This window comes from Petaurus breviceps, unplaced genomic scaffold (assembly GCF_028583685.1).
Source record: "Petaurus breviceps papuanus isolate PSGF00001 unplaced genomic scaffold, PetGlider_PUasm1.0 90763, whole genome shotgun sequence".
In the NCBI taxonomy this organism is placed as follows: Eukaryota; Metazoa; Chordata; class Mammalia; order Diprotodontia; family Petauridae; genus Petaurus; species Petaurus breviceps.
The window spans coordinates 10,504,277-10,525,680 of NW_027187340.1; the positions used below are offsets into that span (position 1 = coordinate 10,504,277).

General features: G+C 38.1%; 1 protein-coding gene across 6 annotated transcripts in view; it reads left to right on the top strand.

Moving 5' to 3' along the window:
- Positions 1-202: 202 nt before the first annotated feature.
- UBE2E3 (ubiquitin conjugating enzyme E2 E3) overlaps positions 203-21,404 on the top strand; it is a 102,087-nt gene continuing 80,885 nt past the window's right edge. The window contains exons 1-3 of one of the 6 annotated variants that reach the window (XM_069068566.1): positions 203-336; positions 2,625-2,843; positions 4,753-4,803. In XM_069068566.1, coding sequence (XP_068924667.1) covers positions 2,650-2,843; positions 4,753-4,803 — 245 coding nt within the window. In that variant the 5' untranslated portion in view covers positions 203-336; positions 2,625-2,649. Of the gene's footprint in view, positions 337-750; positions 863-1,211; positions 1,384-1,425; positions 1,547-1,575; positions 1,668-1,713; positions 1,970-2,624; positions 2,844-4,752; positions 4,804-21,404 lie in introns of those variants that run through there. The other 5 variants (XM_069068567.1, XM_069068562.1, XM_069068564.1 and 2 more) reach the window with 5 other exon arrangements.

A 21,404-nucleotide genomic window follows, 5' to 3' on the forward strand; every position in this document is an offset into this window, starting at 1 on the left:
CTCGGATTGCAGGGAAGAGAAGATGGCTCTTCCACAGTCCCTGGACTCTTCAGTAAATATCAATCAATCTTCCCGGGCAGGAGGGAGGCGGCGGGTGGCTTCCGACAGCAACTAAAGGTCTGGGGTGGCAGGGCCGAGATCCTGGGCCCTGAGGATCCACCCTCCCCCAATACCCAACCCTTTAGTATCCAGAGCCACTGCCGCCTCCTCCTGCACTGGGGGAAGGGTGCCAGGCAGGGGGAGGAGAGCCTTTGGGGGTGACCCTCCCTGCTGGCACTGCCGAGGTGCACCAGACGGCGAGCTCTCTCCTTCTCCTCCCCCGCGCAGACCCGAGGGGTGGGTAGCCCAGTGGGTAGCTCAGGGAAGGGCGGTGGGGTAGGGAGAGTTGAGTGGTGCAGGCCGGAAACCACCCTGCTGCAAAATCGGCCCTCTGGCCCCTCGGGCTGGTGCCCCCGCCCTCCCCGGGGCTGGCTGGCTGGCCCGCCCGGCGCATTCCTTCGGGCCAGTCCGCCCCAGTCCCCGGCGGGCGGCGCACTCTTTGTCCTTGGCCGGCCCAGGCGGGCGGACGCGTGCGCCCCCCGGGTGAAGGGAAGCGTGGGGGGGAGGGGGGCGGGAGAGAGAGAGAGCGAGAGAGAGCGAGGGAGGGAGAGAGAGGGGGAGAGAGACAGAGAGAGGGGGAAACACAGAGAGAGGGAGTGAGAGAGAGAAGGAGGGAGAGGGAGAGGGGGAGGGAGAGGGGGTGAGAGAGAGAGAGAGAGAGAGAGAGAGAGAGAGAGAGAGAGAGAGAGAGAGAGAGAGAGAGAGAGAAAACGAACGACGGGAGGGAGCCAGCCCGGGCCGCCGGCGCGCACCCCACAGCCAGGCAAGCGAGCACGCGCGCCGCCTCCTCCTCCTCCCCCTCCCCTTCCCTCCCGCACCCCTCCCCTTCCCTCCCAGCTCGCAGGGAACTTGCTGACTGCACCGATCGGGAGGCGAGCGGGGACAGGGGAGGCCGTAGAACTCTCGGATCTCCCCCGTTCCACCGGGGCCCCCGGGGCGCCCCCCCCCCCCCCCCGCCGGGCCCCCCCCCCCCCCCCCTCTTCCCCCCTCCGCCCCCCCCCCCACCCCCCCCCCCTTTTTTTTTTCCCCCCCCCCCCCCCTTTTTTTTTTTTTTTTTGCAAAGGCGCTGGGCGGCGCCACCCTCCGGCCAGAGCGCCGCACTACACAACCCCCTCCGACTTTCAATGTTCCACACTCCCCGGCCAGAGCCTCCTCTGCTTCTTTTTTTTCCTACCCCCCCCTTCCCCCCTCCCGGCTGCTTCCATTTCCTTAAGGAAGGGTTTTTTTTTTCTCTCCCTCCCCCACATCTTAGCTGCGTGTAAGCGGGACAGGACGGCGGTGAAGGTAAAGCTGGAAGGGTTTTTTTGGGGGGGGCGGTGAGAGATGGGGGGGTGGTTTGCAGCAGCGGCGGCGGCAGAAGAAGCAGCAGCAGCGGCGGCGGCGGCGGCGGCAGGAGCAGCAGCAGCAGCAGCAGCAGTGGCAGCAGCAGCCGCCGGGGCGAGCTGGGGTTGGTTGGTGGGGGTAGGAGGGGGGAGGGGGGGCAGAGGGAGCTTTGTTCTTGTTTTCAGCGCTCGCCCTGTCGGTCTCCGGGAGCCCGAGGAGCCAGGACTGACTTCACGCATCACTTGGTGCACACACCATGCTGATATTGGAGCGCTGCCTCCTACCATAACAAACCCTCTCCCTGTCCCTCCCCACAAAGGGGGCTGCAAAGCTGCATTTCCACCGCCGCCGCCGCTGCTGCTGCTGCTGCAATTTCCTATCTAAAGCTTTTCTTTTTTTTCTCTTTTGAAATTCTGTTCAGAGTTCTTTTGGGGGTGGGGGGGCTTTGTTCCTTTTCTTTTCCTTTTTTTTTTTTTTTTTGGCCAAAATGTCGGTCTGTAATATAAAAACTGAGCAAGGAACGGTGGCATTGGGAGCTTTGCAGAAGGTGCAGTTTGAATTTTGCTTTTCACTGTGGAGCAGCCCTGTGGTGGCCAAATGAATCTTTGCTGCTGGCCGTGTAAACGGAGGAGGCTGCTTATTAGTTTTTCCCCCCCTTTTTTCCTTGGGGAGGAGGGGGGAGGTTTAGTGCTTAAAGGCTTTAAATGCAAAGAGAAAGGGGTTGTTGCCACGTTTAGGAAGCATATGGGTGATTAACAGGACATGTTTTTCCTTCTGAGAGGGAATTTGGTAGCTCTGACCAACGTAAATGTGTAAATATTTAGACGTTATTAGTGACTTTTTAACATTTTTCAGCGAGGTCTGTTATTTACAATGTGTCATATGTTATTAATGTTCATTGCTTAAGTTCCCTGGCAAATCTGTTTCGTGCCTTCTGAGAAAGTAGACAATTGATAGATTGTCCAAGGGACAAAAAATTGTGAGTGGGTTTTCCAAGTTGAGTTCTGTAAATCTTTAAATATTGGCATTCTGGTATATGCATCACCTCCCTCTGTAACCTTGCAGTAACAATGAGATAAACGTATAGACAATTTTCAAGGGTTATCATTTAAAAGACAGATTTTAGGAAATATTTTGCAGAAAGGAATGATGTAGAATTTATTCTTCAGGTTTAATCCCTTTTTTCTTTTCTCTTTTAAAAGTTTTCAGAGAAATAACTTGACCAAGATGTCCAGTGATAGGCAGAGGTCAGATGATGAAAGTCCAAGTACCAGCAGTGGTAGTTCAGATGCAGATCAGAGGGACCCAGCAGCACCAGAACCCGAGGAACAAGAAGAAAGAAAACCCTCTGCCACCCAGCAGAAGAAAAACACCAAACTCTCTAGCAAAACCACTGCTAAGTTATCCACTAGTGCTAAAAGGTAATAACTATGAGAGGTGATTTTTTTTAAGCACAGTCTGTAAACTGTATTTTACGTATATTAGGACTTCAGTTATATTATCTCTAAAGACAGAAACCAAAATACTAACTTACAAACTTTTTTTGGTTAAATGAAAAGTTACCAATCCCTAGGTTGTATATAAGATAACCTTTTAAAAATGACACCTTAAAGCAAACTTCACTGATGTGTTGACTTTAGTAAGAGTCTTTATGTAGAGATATAATGTCACATGCCCTGACCTTTGTTGTTATTTTAGTAAATAGTTCATGAAGGAAAACTCTATGTATTCTCAAATTACATGATGCTTTTGAGGTTTCTTTTCCTTCTTTACTCTGCCTTCTCAACTTCTATATAATAGAGACTCAGGTCAGCAGTGACTCTTAAGTTCTAGAAATCTTTTGGAATTCTGTATGATCCTATTGGCATGTAAACTGTATTAGTTTGCTCTAAAAACTGTCAAGTCCTAAAAAATACTAGGCAGCATTATAGCTAAACTAGTCATCACCTTCAGCCTTGGAAAAGAGAGGCTTTACAATGCTCTATAGTTCTTTTTTTTTTTTTTTTGCATTCTGTTGTGCAAGAGTAAATACAACTGTGGAACATAAGTTTTCCAGTTAAGAAGTCATTTCAGAACTTATATTGTCCATTTGCTTGTTCAGTAGGAAAGTTGTAGGTGCACTTGACTATCCACATTCACATGGATCAGCAGTAGGGAAAAAAAATCCCTATTTTCATATTTTGGGTGGGAAAAAGCATTTGTTTTTTGCTGATTTGTATTATACTTTGATGGGTGTGAAAAACAGATTCTTCCAATGGAAATCCATCAATGTTGGTGTTGAAATTGCAGAAGAGTCATTAACCCATATGATTATTCCTTGTCTCTGAAGACTTAAACAGTCATATCATTAAGCAACATTAAAGTCATTTTTAGGCAGTACTTTTTAAATCTTTGTAAAAACACGTAGAAAATGGGGGGGGGATCATTTAACTTTATCGGTTTTGCAGGACTTCAGGGATATTGTTTATATATTTTCACATCTATTTACCTTTTCTCCAAGTCACCTGAATTTGGAGATTTTTATTAAACGTGTGCAGTACTTGAAATGGTTAAATTTGTTGACATAAATGATTCATTTTGTTGTAGCCTGTTGACAGAGGACTTATTAAACAAGTCTAAAGTTATCAAAGCATCTGACATTTTTTAAAAGACAAAGATGGAAAGGAAAAAATCAAGTTTCTGAAGTTGACGGAAGCTGCAACACATGCTTAGTTCGTAATCTGAAAATACACTTTTCAATTTCAGTACTGTACTTAGATGTGGGAAAGGGATTCAGTCAAATGCTGCTAAAAGTAAAAATCCTTCAGTGTTCATGTGATAATGTTTGTAAATTTCCACCAATTGATTTGTAAACGCTTTTAGGTACAAAGAAACAGATAAAATATTGTCAAAACTATTTGTGTGCTCCCTGCTGTAGCTTGTTAATTCTGCCTCAGTAAAACTCGTTTAAAGTCATTGTCAAATATTCTAGTGCATTCCCTCCTCCCTTCTTGTCTCATTTGCATATAAGCTTGAAAAGAGAATCTCTTAAGTAAAAAGTGTTCTAAAACGGATTTTATTCACTTTACTCTATGCTAGTGGAAGATTACTACCCAAATCAGGTACTGATGTCTTATTTATTTATAGTAGTAAGTAAGAAAAAAGCTGCAAAGTTTCTGTTATGGGATTTGGGTTATGCCTCTGAGAACAAAGAGGAAGCAGCCATGTTAGCATTACTGAAGGCAAAGCCAGTCTTGCATTTAACTGCATGTTGGTAGAGGGCAGTGTAATTCCCTGATTATTCTATAGACTATCTCCAATGCTTTGTGTCTGTTCTCATTTCACCAACAGAATTCAGAAAGAGCTAGCTGAAATAACCCTTGATCCACCTCCAAACTGCAGGTATGTAACAGGAATTTTTCTATTTGTTTGTTTTTTAAATTAGGGACAATGTGGAGAAATTAATAAATTTGGCAGGATGTTTGTTGAGCAAAACAGGCAAGCCATTTCTTTTTTGGCTTTTGTAGGTGGATTATTATAAAATAAAGATTGTCTAAGGTGAACTAAATAACTATGAGGGAAAAAATGTTTGGAATGTCATGCAGTTTTGATTTGTGAATACATTGATTTTGCGCCTCTTAAGGGAGATCACTATGAATGGTGCTGTTTTTTTATTGTGGTATTTGTGCTATTGAGTGTGTCATATTCAAAAGTATATTTTGAAAACTTCAAAAAAATTTCAAAGCTTTAAAGCTTACTTCTTTTTTGAAATCTTAACTGACCTAAGTGCAGAAAATGTGACTAAAAGTTAGAAAAATATAAAGTACAGAGTGTAGCTGTTCCTGTTTGATTTATTCAGGAAAGTGTGCTTGAAGGACATGTTTTATGTGCTAAAATAATGAGTTTAGTTGTTACTAGAGCTTGTATTGTTGGATTTATTTACATTTTAACAAATGTCTCCGTTACTTGGGAGAATTCTTGATGATCTAGGTGTTTTAAATGTGTGGATTAAAAATAAATGAGTGTAATGGAAAGAATTACTGTTAGTGCAACCTAAGAAAGCTAAATTGAAGTAAATTAGCAGAATAAGTTTTAAAAAATAAATTAGCTAATAATATTTTCCATTCCACTGGTCTTCCTTTTAGAGTATGTTTGGTTTTTAGAATGTGACAGATTTACAAGTGATTAAACTTTAGAAGTAAATATTCAGCATCTAGTGTTTGTATTTAAGAAAGATGAGGGATTGCTTGGGGAGAAATTTTTATAGTTTTGTTATGATGCTTTTGTGTTTTTAGCTGTATCTTTGTTGCTTATAAAGATTTATAGTATTAAAGAGGAGACCTTTCTCTGAAATCTGTGATTCATACTCCTTAGAGCAATAATTACTTTTGTGTTTTATGTGTTAACTGGATCTTAAGATCATTGTGATCTGATCCCAGCTTATCTGGTGGTGATTTTGTATGAATTATCTCTTTTCAGCACATAAGCTTTACATTTCAGGTGAACTGAAAAGTTATCCTTTTTTTTTTTGTAAAGTGAGTACAGACTCATTTTGAATAGGCAGCCTTATGTCAGAATTTAGAATGTGACTTTATAGGAAAAATTGTAGCCATGGTATTGACTTTTTTATCTAATAGTCTATGGTATCTGTAGATGGATTGTTAGAAGAGTTACAGTTTCTAGAATTGGCTTTTTTTTTCTTTTTACTAAGAAAAAAAGATGTCTATATCTGTCTGTCTGTTTATCTGCCTATCAATGATCTATTGGTTCCAGTCATTTAAGGATTTCAAAATGACAGGGAAAGTCAGAAATTTCCAAAAAATATTTTTACCGTCTGCTAATGATATAAACTAATTTGTGTGTTTTCTTTGTATAATGTAGAAGTATGACCTGCATGCCCTTCAGCAATGGTTAGGTGTTAAAATAGTTAAGAAATATATCTGACTTGATAAACTCAGAAATATGTCCAAAAGTCTGTTGAGAGTTATTTTATAGACAGCAGGAGCTGGGTTCGTTGATCTTTTGACTCTCTCTCTCTCTCTCTCTCTTTCTCTCTCTCTCTCTTCCCCCCCCCCTCTCTATCAGGGCTCTTTCAAGAAAATGAAATTACTACTTCACATTTAATTATTATACTAGCAAATGGTGAAATGAACTAATGTGCTTGCTTGTGAAAAGAAACAGGTTTCCTAAACTCTGCTTTCACATCACAAACTCAAGCATATGTTTAATAATGCAAACTATGAACTATTTCTATGGTTTTTTTCCCCCATTCTTTTAATGGGTAAATCTCTGGTTGACAAATAAGTAATACATAAACATAAGTACGTATATTACACATTTATATATTTGGGTTTGTACTGTTTAATTGTACATGCACCCTCTCCCTACTGTGCCTTACTGAAACATAGATAGAGGTGTGATCCAGGGTTTTTGAAAGTTTTGCCAGCAGAACCTAAGCTCTCCTAGGTCCTGTCAAGCTGGAAAGGCTTCGATTGTGAGCCAGGCTTTGGTCTATATCTTTTGTCCAAGAGCCCGGTTCAGAGAGGCTCATTACCAGAAAGTTTGTTGCTGGGTGATGACTTCTTTTGGCCACAGAAACTCACAATCACTCATCAGGTATGAAGGGATTGCAGACTGTTTCCATAGATTGCCCATACTGATCAATCTTAGGTATTTAAATATGTTTCTGGGGAAAATTGAAGAGCATACCAATGCTTATTGGATCATCACTTCTAGAATGTGCCCATTTAGGAAAGAGAATACATTTTTTTTTAAGGTCGTGTTTGACATGTGAATGTTCAAATAAATATATATTAAACTCTTGGACTCTTCTTCACTTTCAGTGCCAAAACTGTTATTTGTAGAATTTCAGGGTATCATAGGTCAACAGTTTTTTAAAAGGCTACAGTTGCTCCCAGCAGTAGACTTAGATACTTAGTGATTTAGTTGGCATATTTGGTTTTTAGAGGAGAGAGATTCAGGGGCTCTGGCAGAGTTGCATTGTGGGGAGACAACCTGGCAAACTGGAGAGAGGGCTGGGGGTTATGTCTTGGATTTGCCATTTACTACTACCTATGTGATTCTGGGCAAGAAACTTAATCCCTATGAGTCTGGTCTTCCTTTATAAAATAAGGGGTTTGTGCTCGGTGACCTCAGAAGTGTATTTCTCTAAATCGTATAATTCTGTGCCACATTTTGGTGTGTTGAGTTAATCCAAAGGTATGTTGCCAGTGCAGTGTCCTTTGTTTTTCTCCAGGCTTGTGATTTCATCAGTTTTGAAAACTCCAGCCACTGATGCAGATTTGCAATTTACTGGCTTAGAGAATTTTCTCATGGTTATGGAGAAGTTAGGACTTGGCATATGGTCTTATACCTGATGTATGCCAAGCAGGAATTGAACCCAGGTGTTCCTGACTCTTAAGACAAACCCCTGTAGCCATTGTATTATATTGTTTGTATCTTAATAATTTAAATAAGTTTCTCCCTCAAGGAATGAAATTTTGAATCCACATACCTTCTACACACATTTGAATAAAATGAGAAAATTATATAAAAAATTTTTTTTTAAAGTAGCTGAACAAAATCATCTCCCCAAAAGGGCTATTTCCTTACATCTCTGATGTTGAACAAAAGTTTCTTAATTAAGTTATACAGCTTTTGTATAATCCCTTCATTCAGGTATTCTACAATAGATTTACTATTGAATTAAATGTGATATTTTAAATGATTTTCATATATGAAAATCATTTTTGTTTTCCTGAGTGATGAAGATATGATAAAGAGGTTCTTTCTGTACTCCAAATGTTTCTATCTATTTCATAATTACAGTTATTGAGTGATCAAAGAACACAGGCCAAAATTGCTCAATAACTCAGTATTTAATTATTTAATAATTCTTGTCTAATTTACATATTGCATTTGAACCTATAGCATAAATATCCCAGTATATTTAGGGACAAAAGGAGGATTTAGGTATTTTCTTGATAATAATGATTCTGTCATTTTTTAGATAAGGTTATATTATATTTCCAAAATTTGTTATAAAACACTGTTTTATAAAACACTGTTATAAAACAATGTGTATTCAAGACATACACATTGATGACTATTTTAGGAAGAGTCTAACCTGTGAAAGTCCAATTATGATATTAAATTCTTGTACTTGTAATGCACTCAGTACAAAAATAGTGGTATTTTTGGCATAGCAGTGTCAATCAACAGGTATTTGATGAGTACCTAGTGTGAACTTAAAAGTATTTTAGATGGTTTAGGCATTATAAAACCATACTTAACCTTGAGCATTTACAGTATATTTAGAATATTTAATTTTCAGCAGAGACACTTCTGGGATCTGGCAGATAACCTTGAATTAGTGTGGTGTTTGACCTTGATGCCACAGAATCAAGAAGATAAGGGTTCACATTCTGTCTCTACCACATACTGGCTTTGTGACCCTGATTAAATCATTTAACTTCTCAGTGCTCCAGGATGCTAAGACTATAAGCTGCTGAGCAGGGCACCAGTCTGCATTCATTGAAAGAGTTTCCTACCATTGAAATCACAGGGCCAGTCTAGTGCAAAAAAGGAGAATCAAAGTCTTCCTCAACCCTGGCAGCCTTGTAATATGGCAGATGTGTGGAATGGTGTGTATAATTTAACCCTAAATTAAACTAGTTTAAAAAATGGAAAAGTGACAAGAATGTACCTTTAAAGTTTTTTAGTATATCACTGAGTGGAACTTTTCATACCAAGAAACTTTTCATACCAGTGTTTGAATGAACATGGATATTCTTAAGTAGCCAGTTACTTGACATCAGAATGACATGACTGATTCACAGCATCTGATTATAATGTTAAAAATGTGTATACTTGAAAGATCTGAAAGCATTTACTTTAATAGATGATTTGCAAATGGCCCTGGTTCTTCTGATTAAGAAACAATTAAAACTCCAGTGGGCTTGCCAATCTCTGACTAGCTCTTCTTGCCTATCAGTAAGAGATTGATTTCATTTCCTATTCAGTCCAAATGCTACCTAAAGACTATCTTAACTGCCACACCTTAGTCTCACACCTTAGTGGGCTATTTCTCAGTGATTCAGGATGAACCTCTGAAAATAGGGATTTCATATGGGATCTGAAAGGAACTGCCTCTTTGGTGATTGTATATAATTGATTTTCTTTCCTCCTTTCCCCCTCTGCTGCAATATTGTACAGTTTAGTTGGACAGACTGTATTTTCTTCTCTTTTTTTCTAACTGGTTCTTATTGTATTTATTCACATTGCTATTGTTGATAACTTAGAGCCAGGTCTCTCAGGTTGTGTGGTCTTTTCATTGAATTGTAGAATCTCAGTTACAGTTTTCGGAACTTTGTTGTTTTTGAGTTGTTCGGTTGGGTTAGACCATTTGGGATTTTCAGAGATACTGGAGTGCTTTGCTATTTCCTTCTCCAACTCATTTTACAGATGAAAAAACTGAGACAGAGTTAAGGGACTTGCCCAGGATCTCACAGCTAGTAAAGTGTCTGAGGCATTTAATGTTTGTTGATTGCTTGGTAGAAAGAGAACTTTGTGGTCCTCTAATGCAATTCCTTATTTTACCCTTGAGAAAATTTAAGAATTTGAGAAGTTAATTCATTTGCTGAAAGTCACAGGGTAGTTCTTTTTATTGGTTCAAAATGGGATATAAATTTGGTTGGAGGGAACTTTTTGATGAACTTATGAATACATTTAAGTATAAACTTAGTTATGATAGTGTAAATTAATTTTATTGAAGACTTGGTCATTGGTTCACCAGACTTAGTTGTGAAAAAGACCTTATAGATTGTCCAGCCCAACTTTCTTTTGTAAATGAGGAAACTGAGGCCCTATGGCAGAGCCAAGATCGCAACTCAGGCTCTCTGACTCAACTCTACGGCCTCTTTCACAATATACCATCTTACCTCTTATCTTGGAGATTTTTTAATAGTATGTGGTTAGCATAAAATCATTTTAAATTCAAATAATTGTATTTCTTTGAATTTTCAGTTCATTAGGCTGCCATAGACATGGAAACTACATGTAAAGGAGACAGATTATACTTGTTGCCTTGCTTTGGTGAAAGCCCTACATCCTTTATTACGTGTTTTTTTTTTTTTACCTGTAATCATGCTGAACATAATGGTTTTATTCAGTAATTATTTACTCATCTGTATGTGGCAGTCTTCATTTTTCAGGCTCTCTGGGCCATAAATATTCACTAAAATACTTGTTTAAAATAATTAGAAGAGAATTTTACCTATCTGGTAGGATTTGAAGAGTATAAATTAAGCTTCTCCATTCTTACAAACAGGAAAGTGATGATCATAAAATTAAGCTTTAAAACTTTTATTTGCCAAATGTGTAAGGATAACAGTAAGAAATGAATATTGCTTAACATGACCAAGAACTACCCCCTGAATACAACTGAAAACAGTTGCAAAAAATACTTGAGATTTTTATTATTAAAAAAAATTTTTTTTGAGCTGAATAAAATTGAATCAATCAGCAGATAAGACTCTGTTCTCTTTTAGTAATGTTGTTAACCTCACTAATGCATTGCTATTTAAAACCCCCAAATTAATTCCAGTACCTAACATAGTGAAGACCTTGAACGTATTAGATACTCAATAAATATTTATTGAATTGTCTCCTTCTAGTGACAACAAAATTGGTGGCCTCCTCTAGTTCTGTTTGAAGATTTTCAGGAACTTTTAAGATCTGGAAGAACTCTTCCTCTTAATCTTACAGAGCAATATAGTCACTAGCCATTTCCTTTCTCCCTAAGTCTTTTTTGTCAAGAAGAACTATGGAAAACTTTCGTTTTAACGTTCTGATGTTCAGAACAAAGGGTACAGAGGGTCCTGGCATCCTATAAAAAGAATGAAAAATGGTTACTTTTTCTTATTATTTTGATAAAGTAGGGTGTTCTTCTTTAGTTGTTTGTTATTAAAATCTGAAAGGAACAGTCTTGATTCTTTTGCCTTTAAGCTATTCCTAGATGCTATACTTTGGTGAAGAAAAAAAGGGGGATATTTACATGACCTTTTTATCTGTTGACATCTCTATGTCTGATTACCAGCAGAGAATATGCTCTCTTATCCCTTCTTCAGAGATAGCGCTTGTCTTTCTCTTCACCCTTGCCCACTAGAGAACATTTGTTGTTACTTGAGATATGTATGTTTCATTTCATATGTAAAGCCTTAGGCATGACAGTTCCATGCACCTGTTGAAGTTTGTCATTGCTAAATTAATGTGACCATTTTAGGGCAACATAACTGATGGTTAACTAATATTGGAATAGTGTATTTTACTGCTTTATTATATGTACTTTTTTTCTTGTTATGCCTGACTCTTAATGACTAACTCTGGTTTGTTTTTTAAATTTCAAGATTATTGCCCCTTTTTTGCTATCATCTGTTAGTTTAAAATTGTATTTGTTAACTATTTTGATGGCCTAATCACAGACTTCTTTAAATAATCCTTTTTCCTTTTTGATGGAACATTAGATAGTTCATATTTTTATTGAGGTTTATTATGCTTTTCCATCAAATGCCAGACTTGAGTAGTTCGGGGTTTTTGTTTTGTTTTTTAATCATTAGTAACATCTTGTGGTCAAAATGCATGCTGCTTTTTTCCCCCTGGATGTGAATTAGAACACAGAGTTCAGATAGCTGAGAAAATGTTCTTTCATGGTCAGACGCAGGGCTGTGGTCTTTAGGGATAAAGCCCATTCGGTCTGCATTTCCAAGTATTTTTGATTCGCTAATAAAATCAAAAGGTATTTGTAGGATTTCATAAAAGCTAATATAGCTTCTCCTTCCCCCAAAATTAACTGATCACTTGTAACCTGGGAAAAAAAAGCCTCTAAAATACACAAAGGCTTTTAGCCCAGCCTTTCATCTGTGCTAAGGGTATGTCTCTCTTGGCTATGTGCCGTGTTGGTTTGCAAGAGAAAAGAAATAATAACAACATTGACATTTACATAATGCTTTAATGCACACACATAATCTTACAAGAGCCTCACAACGCCCCTGTGAGGTAGTACTTCAATTATTTTACGAAGTCATAGAACTCATAAATGACCCAGGAAGGGTTTGAAGTCAATTCTTTCCTGACTGAAGTCTTTGTATTGTCAGTAGAAAAAGCAAAAGGTGTTGTTTGTTTTTATTTTTTTTTTCCATCTCTAGTTTTCAGGAACTCTCAGTCCATCAGCCAAAAAAACATTCCTTCAGGGCTTATCATGTTTGAAGCACTGTCATAAATATTAGGGACATGAGGAAAGGCCAAAGAAAGTTCCCTGCCCTTTTGGAGTTCATGTTCTAATGGTGGAGATGGTAAATGGGAAGTGATCTCTGAGGGAAGAAATTGGAGGAGTGAGTGGAGGAGGGTCACCTTGGGTGGGTGTTAGCTTCATTAACCATAAACAGCTTTTCATTTCAGAATCACCCCCTCAAAGTTCTCATAAAGGCTAAAGAGAATTTAAAAGTATTGGAGAAAGTAGAGAAGGGGAGACCCATTTATGAGGAAATTGAAATCTAAGGTCTTCAAAGGAAGACTGAGAAAACCTAAATGAAATCTCTAACATTGTGATTGTGGTATGTTTGGTGAACATCAGATTCAGTCCCTACCTGTACTAGAGGGGTGTGTTTGTTGGGGGTGGAGTGGGGGGGTGTGTGTGGGTGTGTGCACACAAGCACAGTCCTTGTGATTTTATCAATTTAAGTTTGATACCAGTAAAAGGAAATTATATTTACCATGGTTAGTAATAAATTTAGTGGAGCTCATTTCTCAAAAAGATGATATTTAAAATATGTGAAAAGTTATTTGGATACACTTGTGAGTGATAGAATTACAATTGGTTACCAAGCAAAGCTAGGATAATACCTACCGGTAACATTCTGAGGCCGACTCCTCTAGCATGATACATACTCTGTGGGAGTAGACTACTTGGAGTTATATACTAAGGCCTGACTATTCTTCTGTGTACCTTTCTGTAAAGTTTTCAATTGTATATATAATGTATCTACCTCATAGGGTAGTTCTGAGTTTCAAATGAAATGATAAATGTAAAATGTAAAAGTACTTTTAAAAGTATAAAATAGTATCTAAGTACAATTTCAAATATGTGAGATAAGACCAAGACAACAAGTAATGCAACCATAGTAAGAGGTATAGATGAAATGCTTTTGCTTTGGAGGGTGGGGGACTGCAGGTTAGAACAAGGCTTCCCAATGGACCCCTAAGTCTTCTGACCCAGGACTGGTTGACCACTTGTCTGGTATATTGAAGACAGGATTTCAGTTAACATGATCTGAGAACTCTTCCAACCCAGAGATTCTGTGACATGTTGTCTTTGTGGAGAATTTTAGTATGGTATTGAGAACTTTGGTGCCTTACATTCATTAGACATGACTGATCTGTCTTGAGCAAATAATGTCTAGCAAAATTTTATTTATCTTTACTTTTCTCTCTGAGGTGTTTTGAAGTTTGTAAATTGTTTGGAGGATTGGAAACTCCTAGAGATTAAGAATATGTTTTAGGGAAAAACCACTTAATCATCTGGGATTTTCTGGATTTTTTTAAGGTTATGCCTTGAAACACAGACATATACATACACTCTTCTACTTTACCTATCTTTCTAAACCTGGTGGCAATTCTGTCTCAGCATTATTTTGTTACAGTCTAGATGTCTCAGAGAAACTTCTTGTACTGTCAGAGGTCTTTCATGCTGATTTCAGATCATTTTTAAAATTTGAAATACTCTTTTTTTTTTCTAAAATGTGGAGATGAGATTTTCCTAGGGTGCTATATAAACATGAGCTATTATTATTTTAATATGTGCAAGTTGTTTTCTTTAGTGCATTTGGTACTTTAGCACATTTAGTACATTAGCTCACTGGTCCACTTAGCAAAATACTCCTAATATATTCCAGAATGAACCGTCAGGGTTATGTGATGCCTTTTAGATTGGTGGAAATAATTTGAAAGGTTGGTTGGTGGTATTATAGATTCAAATGAATATGTTGTCTTTAATCTTTAATCTGTTGTGTCTGCACTCTCACCAAAGTAGAGCATTGAAGAGAAAAAATGAAAAGCATTGAAATTATATATATGCTGACAATCCATAACTTTTACAAAAAGAGGTGAACATTCATGAGTTGCTTCTTTTTATGTCTATTTGTGTCATGATGGTGATACCTCTGATGGCAGTGAGCATGTGTAGCCTGAAGAATAGTATCTGTGTGGAGTATAATTTGTTTTTAAAGATATTTTAATCCTGGTCTTGTTTCGACTTGGTCCTTTGTGTGTACGCCTCGTGTTTTAATTTTATGGTTAGTTATAAAACCTTTGGATAGGATTGTGATAATTCATTTTCTGGGATTTTGTCTGCTTCTGTATTTGGGAGGTATTTCAGGCCAGATGTACCCGTAATGCCATTCAGAAGTTTCTTTGTTCCTTCACTATCCCAGAGCAAATATACTTTGTCATCCTGTTTAACTTCCAGTTTGTCTGAGGGAAAATAAAGACATCTCTAGTACGAAATTACTTTTTGGGAGCATAGCTTCACATCGTTTGGTCTGAATGAAAGAAAGGCCCAGGGAAACATGAATTGATTTACTTTTTATTTTGTTTTTCTTTACTTTTAAATCATCCTTTTGATTCTTTCTTAACCTCTAACATCCCTGACTTTTTATAAACATCATTTATTCATTTTCTCAGGGTGATAATTGTAGTTAGATTTATCCTTTTACAATCTTTTAGGCCATTTATAAATGGATATTTTACACATTAAATTGCAGTAGGTCAGGGGATTCATCTATTTCAGGAACCAAAGGGAAGTGATCTCAGAAGACTCTGTGTGTGTGTGTGTGTGTGTGTGTGTGTGTGTGTGTGTGTGTGTACGTGTGTGTACTCACGTGTGAGTGCTTTCAAAAGTCTCCTCAGTTTATTTACTTTTACGAAATGGAAGGCCCTGTAGAACTTGAGCTTTTTTGTGACTTTATTCACATTTCATGTTTATTCTTGAGGATCATTTTTCATTTGTTGCTGTTTGCTTCCATTTATTTTTTTTTGGAGGGGGTAGGCAAGGCAGTTGGGGTTAAGTGATTTGCGCAAGGTCACACAGCTACTTTTGCTTAAGTGTCTGAGGCCGGATTTGAGCTTAGGTCCTCCTGACGTCAGGGCTGGTGTCCTATTCACTACCCCCCAATATACATCTACAGAAGCCTTGAACTGCTAGGAAATTTGTATGCCAAATATTCTTTTCCCCACCTAAAATACGTTAAAGGAGAGTGATTTTTATCTCCCTGGCAAGATACACTGTGTAGTGAAAAGGTTGGATTTGGAGACCAGATACTTGAGTTGTGATCCAGGCTCTATTACTTAACCATACTACTTGCTGTAAGATCTTAAGTTAGAAAGAAGGGGAAGGGAATAAGCATTTTTGTAACACCTGCTGTGTACCGGGAACTGGGCTAAGCACTTTTACAGATATGTCATTTGATCCTCACTATCCAGTGGGGTGGGTACCATTTTTCAGTTGAGGAAACTGAGGCAAACAGAGTTTAAGTGACTTGCCCAGGGTGACAACTGGTAAGTGTCTGTGGCTATATTTGAATTTAGGTCTTCCTGACTTCAGACTCATTGCCAACAGCTGTTCACTTAACTTCCATCAGTGGACAGGGGCTGGACTAGAGGGGGTCTGTTCCTGCAGTTTAAGAAGTGCTGAAGGGGTTGAGAGTGGAAAAAGTTTAAGAAGCTCTGAACTAGACCACTAAGGTCCTTTCTGACTCTGAACCTTTAAATGATGTTTTTTAGGAAAATATAGAAGCACAGAAAGTAAAATAGAACATTGGGAACAAAACACTGTAACTACTACACCTGTTAAAGTTACCGTAGGCCCTGCACCTGGTGTGAGAGATGAGCATTTTCTGAAGCTGCCATTTACATGCATCCTATTCATCTAGAATGTTTCTTCCTCTTTTGTCAGGGTGTTGTTCATAAGATTTTAGCACTGAATAATTTGAATATCTTCATTAGAACTATAAGTCTGTTTTATGTTAAAGTTAGGCTACAAATGAAAGTGGAAGGCAAGGTCTCTTATTGGAATAAAATTAATTTGTCACAAAAAGGGAACCCAAATACTTTGATAGTGGAGCAGTCATAAAATCTCAGTCTAATATAGGCCTTCATCTATGTCTAGTACAGCATTGCAACAGTAGTCATAATTCTGTAATGAAAATAATTTTTCAGGATTGCAACAAGAAATTTGGAAATACATATTTTATTAATGTCAGAATACTGTATGTATATAACATACAGCATTATGCATACCCCAAACTGAAAGGATTTTGATTCTTACACAATTTTTTATATACATAACTTATATTTTCTTCCCCATGCTATGTTTCTTATTTTTCATACCCTCTTAAACTCTGGAATCCTACAGGAAATGAGAAACACATACCATACATATGTGGAGGCATGTGCTTATGTTTAGATTCACTTGAGCTCTTCATTAGTGGCTTTTACCTGTAGGAAAAAACTATCTCTACACAAGATTTTTTCATGTAAGCTGCCAGAATCAGATTTTGAAATGTTTATTCTGTTGTCCTTATCTTTAATCTCTTTCCCACTTTATTAACCTCTTCCTGCTTCCTAGACAATTGAAAGAAGTCTGTCAAAATTATTTTACTTTTAATAATTCAATTTATTAAAAATTATTTCTGTCATTCAACATTTTCTTTATCTCCAGATGAAGTGATTCTTCTACAACTACTGTTTTCATTTTTATGCTCTGTAGTTATTTCATCTATTGTAATCTGGATTTTTCACTTCCACTCTATTATAAAGTCTTACTTATAAGGTCACCTTTTGACATGCTTGTGAGTTAGGAAGTTGTCTTCTCTACATTAAATTTTTCATAGCTTTTCAGTTGTGTTAGGATCACCTCTATTACTATTCCTTTACAATTCGGAATTCTGGTTTTCTCTCTCTCTTCCTAACATTTATCTTGTCTCTGCTGTTTACTTTTCTTTAATATTTCTTAATAGATGTAGTTTGTCTCCTCTCTTCCTCATCTTTCCCAAAGCCCCTTTCCTCTTTCTTTCTTCCTCTTTCTTTCTTTCTTTCTTTCTTTCTTTCTTTCTTTCTTTCTTTCTTTCTTTCTTTCTTTCTTTCTTTCTTTCCTTCTTTCTTTCTTTCTTTCTTTCTTTCTTTCTTTCTTTCTTTCTTTCTTTCTTTCTTTCCTTCTTTCCTTCCTTCCTTTCTTTCTTTCTTTCTTTCTTTCTTTCTTTCTTTCTTTCTTTCTTTCTTTCTTTCTTTCTTTCTTTCTTTTTTCTTCCTTTCTTTCCTCTCTTTTTCTTCCTTTCTTTCCTCTCTTTTTCTTCCTTTCTTTCCTCTCTTTTTCTTCCTTTCTTTCTTCCTTCCTTTCTTTTCATTTTCTTCTTATTCCTCCTCCTCTTCCTCCTCCTCCTCTTCCTTTTCTTTTTGCCAAACTCCTTGATCCATTCTTATTCTCAACTTACTCAAAAATGGTTGGCCAACATTTCCATTAACCTGTTACAAGTTGGGCTTCTCTCTTGTTTTATGGGAAGTCATATTCAGGTTTACAATGTTTTTATTTTCTTAAAAGTCAGGGTTGGTATTGCAGTCAGTACAGTAAGATTGAATTTAGTATAGAAGGTTATATAACAATAACAACAACCAACAGGTGCTTAAAATCATAAGATTCTTGTCTAGAGGAGAAGCAGCAAAGGTCAATGAAAAAATTATGTGCCGTCATATCTTGATTATAAGATTCATGATGGCTTCTGTGTAAGTAATATTACTAGTCTCTCTGGAAACCTGCTTCTTACACGGGATTTTCTGCTGTTGTATTCCACATAACAGCCACCTCCAAAGAAGAGGTGCAGAAGGAGGAGAGGGGAGCTCCGTGTTGCCCCCCAAATCCATTCATTGTAATGCAATGCAATGTCAGTCAGGTTCGTCACTTTACAAACTTACCTATTAAAATAGTCATCTTACTGGTCTTCCCACTTCTGATTTGTCCCAGTGCCCATTTTCCCCTTACAATGCTGCCAGTTTCTTTTTGGTCTAGATCTGTGATTTTTATCACTGTTGCTGAATTAATCTTCCCCAAAATATAGCTTTGATCATGCCATTTTTCTGGCTCAGAAAACCCTGAGGGCTCTTCATCAAGTCCTTCTACCCTCTGGCCCCATCTGTGTTTCTAGCCTTATCTGCAGTTTATCCCATTGTAAAAGAATATTCTGTTCCAGACAAACCAGCCCACTCATGGTGCCTTGAGCACACCTTGTGCACTTTGCTGCTTCTGTGATTTTGTGGGAATCCCTTCCTCCTCCTCCTCTCCCCTCCATCCCTTCACCCCCTGTCCAAGTGCTTCCCATTCTTCATGGTTCAACTCATATTCCTTTTCCTGACCATCTCAGATTGAATTGATTTCTCCTCTTTACTCTTTTAACATTTATTGTACGTGAAGTCATGGAGTCAAAAAACTTTGAGTTCAAATTCTACTCCTGGCACTTAATAGCTAAGGGGATCAGGGCCAAGTTAATCTGAGCAAGATTTAGCTTCTTTTTTCATTAAAATGAGAGTAATTATATCTCTAGTACCTATCTTTCTGGGGTCTTATGGGATACAATGCCATCCATGCCCTTCATCATTTGGATTTTCCTCCCAAAAATGTGATGTCTTTTTTTTTTTTCCTGTTCATCTCGGCATCTCAGAACAGCCTGAAGACTTTGGGGACACCCTGTATAAATGACAGTTAATTTTATATAGAGTTCCTATCCTCTAAGACTTGCAGTTTGATGTTGAAAATGGGATCATCACAGAAAAAGACATCGCATTTTTCTGGGGGGAAATCTAAATTATGAAGGGCATTTTATACTATGTGAATTATATATGGGTAAGGGCTGTTATAGACAGAGAACATTGGTTCCCTGACTCTAGAAGAGTGCTGTTTACGCTGTATTTCTTTGATTATAAGTAATGTGACAATTAAAATTAAATGGGTGTCTCTAGTAGAAAAAATTGGACATGTTTGTTTTTACATGAGATATATAATGAGATAAAGGGCGAGAAAATGTAATTCAAAGAAATGATTGGAGACAGTGGAAATGAAAGGATTTAAACTAGGAAAGCATGCTAATGTTTTTCCTTGTTATTGTATTGGGATAGTCTTAACATAAGTGCAAGTCTTACTTTTGAACTAGCTTTTGTCCAGTCACTTACCAGCAGAGTGGCAGACTGTATTAGACTTTCAGTTTTATTCTAGTAATTTATATAAGCTTCTCTTGTGGGGGAGGTGGAGGGAAGGGGTCCTTAACCTACCAAAAGTTGTGTTAAGTGACATTTTCCCTTTTGCACTCAGGGCCTTTGCCAGGTGTAACAGCTTCATTAGATATTAGATAAACAACCATTGATGAAGGCAGTAAAATACTTATTTCTGAGCTTAAATAAGTCTGGGGGTGGGGATAGTTGGGAATTGGTTGGTAGACTGACTACTTGACAGAGAATTCTTTGGCCATAGCAGCTCAGACACTGAAATGAATAATTTACTGATAAATATCATCAAGGGCATATTTGAGTGCAAACACCAATGCATAGCCAGAACATATTAATCGTGCAGCTAGAAAAGGCTTGTTATTTTTAGCTCCATAACATTTCTTGCAGTTGTCCCCTCTTCTCTATTCACACGGCCTTCACCCCATTTTAGACTTGGACTGTTGCACTAGGGCTTCTTACCTCAAGCCTCTCCTTACTGCAGTCCCATTTTCCTTGTTGGATAAAGACCATTGCTTTTTGTGATTTTCCTGAAGTACAGGTCTAATCATGTCATCTTCCTTACTCAGCAAACTTTAAGTTCTCTGTTACCACTAGAATCAAATACAAACTATTATTTGGCATTTAGATTTCTTCACAACTTAGCCCTTACCCAGTCTTCTGGAATACAGCATAGATTTCTTTCCCGACTCACTTTGAGATCAAGCCATACTAGCTATTTGGCCCAGGTGCCGCTCATCCCCATCCCTGTGTCTCACAGTTTGATTAATAGTGTATTAATGTTGGGTGGCTAGGTGACGCAATGAATAGAGCACCGGCCCTGGAGTCAGGAGGACCTGAGTTCAAAGCCGGCCTCAGACATTTGACACACTTACTAGCCGTGTAACTTTGGGCAAACCACTTAACCCCAATTGCCCACCAAAAATACATAAATAAATAAAAGTATTGATGTGCTTGACTTCTTCTCATAGTTCTTCCAGCCTTCACTCTTTTTGTCATCTTGGGCAGTTTACTTGGGTGCATGGTGAAACTACAGTTGTTTTAATTTGAATTTCTCTCCTCATTGGAGCTTTTAAGAAATATGCCTATTGATAATTTGCATTTCATCTTTTGAATACTTTATCTGATCATAAAACATACTTTAAAAAATGAATAAGCATTTCAGTATGGTATATGACCCCTACATATACATAACACCTACCTTCCAGAGTTCTTGTGAAGATCAAATGAGAAAATATTTCCCTTTTTCTTTTTTTAAGGGGGGAGGCAAGGTAATTGGGGTTAAGTGACTTTTCCAAGGTCACACAGCTAGAAAGTGTCAAGTGTCTAAGGTTGGATTTGAACACAGGTCCTCATCTCTTTAGGGTTGGTGCTGTATTTACTGCCTCCACCTAGCTGCCCTGAGGAAAATTTTTCTAAAGTGCTTGACACATACTAAAGCGCTCTGTAAATGTTGTTACTGTCATCATCATCATTATTAATTGTTATCATTAGCAGCACAATACTGGAAGTCAGGAGGCCTGGCTTCTAGTCTGGTTTTGCTGCTGTGCAACTTTGGACAAGGAGCCTAGTCAGTCTCTCTCTGCCTTAGTTTCCTCTTCAATAAAATGAGTCACCGTGGTAATCTAACAGCTTTGAAATTGTACTTGAAATAATAGAAGTATTCTTCTTTACCCTCG